General features: G+C 70.7%; 1 protein-coding gene across 1 annotated transcript in view; it reads left to right on the top strand.

Annotated features, from left to right (window-relative positions):
- Positions 1-1,071: 1,071 nt before the first annotated feature.
- Positions 1,072-2,430, top strand: part of CHLNCDRAFT_59245 (hypothetical protein) — a 37,306-nt gene continuing 35,947 nt past the window's right edge. Inside the window, exons 1-3 of the mRNA XM_005843456.1 lie at positions 1,072-1,368; positions 1,658-1,736; positions 2,237-2,344. Coding sequence (XP_005843518.1) covers positions 1,274-1,368; positions 1,658-1,736; positions 2,237-2,344 — 282 coding nt within the window. The 5' untranslated portion in view covers positions 1,072-1,273. The remainder of the gene's footprint in view (positions 1,369-1,657; positions 1,737-2,236; positions 2,345-2,430) is intronic.

The following is a 2,430-nucleotide window of genomic DNA, read 5'->3' as shown; positions in this document are numbered from 1 at the left end:
AGAGGGCAGTGCCGGTTGCGTGCAGCCCGGCGCACACCGCCGCCAGCAAGCCCATGCGGCTGCCGCCCCGCGCCTCCCGCCAGCCGCCGGGCGCGGTGCTGCCGGGCGGGCCGGCAGGCATGTACTGCAGAACACCCGGGGAGAGCGCACCCGCNGCCGCCGCTGCCGCCAGCGCCAGCAGCGCCAGGCCGGGGACGGCGTGGCTCCAGAAGTTGACTCGCTCGTAAGGATCGTGAAAGATGCCTGCTCGGCGGGAGGAAAGTGGTGGGTTGGTAGCCTGCAATGCAGCGACACCCGCGTGGCGCGGGGGTGACAGGCAGTGGCGCGCGGGCGTGGGCCCGGCCGCGGGCCAGCCGCCTGCCAGCTGCGGGCTCACAGTGCCACCAGGGGGTGTGCGGGAAGGAGCCTGCCGGGGAGCCCGCGGGCCTGCAGGGAGGCGCGGCGCCATTGCTTACGGGGGTGTGCAGGCGCCATGCCAGCAGGAGCAGGCTTGCGCCACAGGCCTCAGCCCCGAGGCACCGCCCCGAGGTGCTGCTGCAGCAGCCCCCTGCGCCTGGCAGGCGTGGAGGGCGCAGGAGCGGCAGGCGCCGCAGGCGCCGTGGACGCCGAGGGTTGCGGCGGCGGCCGCGCCGCACCCCCACCTGCACGCCACCAGCCTGCCAGTGGCTGGGTCATGAAGCTCCCGCCAGTGTGCGGCCTGCCAGCAAGCACACAGATGGATGGACGTTCAGCACCATGCCAAGGCGGCAGGAGGGCGCACGGGGCGGCGGCAGCATTCGCAGCACCTTGCTGGCGTAGTCCGCGTGACCATTGGCGTGGCTGGCGTGTCCCATACCACCCCCGCCCTGCTTGCGCCGCTTGATGGCGGAGCGCGTGAGCGCCATGCCAATTGGGGTGGGAGTTGGAAGGTGGCGCCAGCCGCAGCACTATGTCACTGAGTTTGTCGAGTGATCGCCAATGCTTGAGGTGGCCGCAACTCGCGGTAGGAGCAGCAATTCCTCCTCCTTTCCACCTCGCCTGCTCTCCCCACACGGCTCGCTTTCCTGCCCTGTGCTTCTGTCCAGAGGGACATCCAATCGTCCCACTGGCTCCCCAGCCTGCTATCCCAGCTCCTGCTTTCAGCCGATCACCAAACTTGCAGGCCTCCCCTCCCACGTGCCTATCTGCCGTTGTAACAGCGTTTTCATGCGCCAGCGGCACCTCTAAACGCCGGCTACACGCCGACCGACCGCCCCCAATCCTTGGCCATCTCCACCAGCGGCAACCGAGCGCCATGTACAAGCGCGACTTTGGAATCCTGCTCCTCTCGGTGTGCGCCCTCTACCTATCGCTGCAGCACGAGGGAGCCTACCAGTTCAAGAAGGCCTGGTGCGCCGCCGCCCGCCCACCGGCAGCCGCCTCCAGGCTCGGTTCGGCAGCTGCCTGCTGCATGCGTGCACCCTGGTGTTGCTGCAGAGAAGCCCAGCCGGCCCGCTCGCCCGCTGCACGCCTTGCTGGCGCCGTGGCCGCCATTCAAGTTTGCTGCACCGATGCGTCTGCCGCCGCCGGCTGCCGCGCGCCCCCTTTGTTGGCCCCTCGTTTCAGCGAGCTGCAGCAGCCGACAGACCAGCTCACCGTACCTAGGCATCACCGTACCGCCTGGCTGTACTGCCTGCAGGTACCACTCCTTCTCCGACCACGAGCCCGCCCTGCATGAACTGGAGGAGCACCCGCAGCCGCTGCCGCCGCCCCTAGTGGTGAGGCGCCGCCTGGCTTGTGTGGAGCCTCTGCTTGCTTCGCCTGCTGCTCCTGCTGCTGCTGCTGGTTGTGGGGCTGCCCGCTGCCGCGGCCGCCGCCCCCGGCGATTGTGCGAGCCGCTGCTGCCGCCGCTGCGTTGGGCTGGCCGTCGGCGCTGCGGCGGCCTGGCCTGCAGCTGCTTGCTACCGCCGCCGCCGATGTCGCCCCCGCCGCTGCCGCCTGCACTGCCACCGCGGCCGCCGCCGCCGGCGAGCGCGCCGCGCCCTCCAACCGCCGCTGCATCCGCGGCGCCTGTGTGCCGACTCGCTCCCCGCGCCTTCTTTTGAGAAGAACAATGGGCACACCCGCTCGCTCCTGTCACCCGCCGCCGCGGCCGTCGCCTTTGGCTGATCGTTGGCGCCGCCCCGCGCCGCGAGTGCGCCTCGCCCCCTGCCTCCTTCCCACCCTGGCCGCTCTTTCTCACCCGCCGCTGGCTGCCCATCACTTCCGCTGCCACCAGGCGGACCTCAACGGTGACGGCAAGCCCGAGGTGGTGGTGGTCACGCCCACCGGCCGCGTGCAGCTGCTGGCGCCGCGCCGCTTCGGTGACGGCTTCGCAAAGGCAGAGGTGCGGCGTGTGTGTGTGTGTGTGTGTGTGTGTGTGCGTGCGTGTGTGTGTGTGATCTGGTGGTGGGGGGCAGCTGCGTGTTTGGT

This window comes from Chlorella variabilis (genome assembly GCF_000147415.1).
Source record: "Chlorella variabilis unplaced genomic scaffold CHLNCscaffold_30, whole genome shotgun sequence".
Classification (NCBI taxonomy): Eukaryota; Viridiplantae; Chlorophyta; class Trebouxiophyceae; order Chlorellales; family Chlorellaceae; genus Chlorella; species Chlorella variabilis.
Note: the sequence above shows the minus strand (reverse complement) of the source record. Positions and strands in the feature narration are given on the sequence as shown.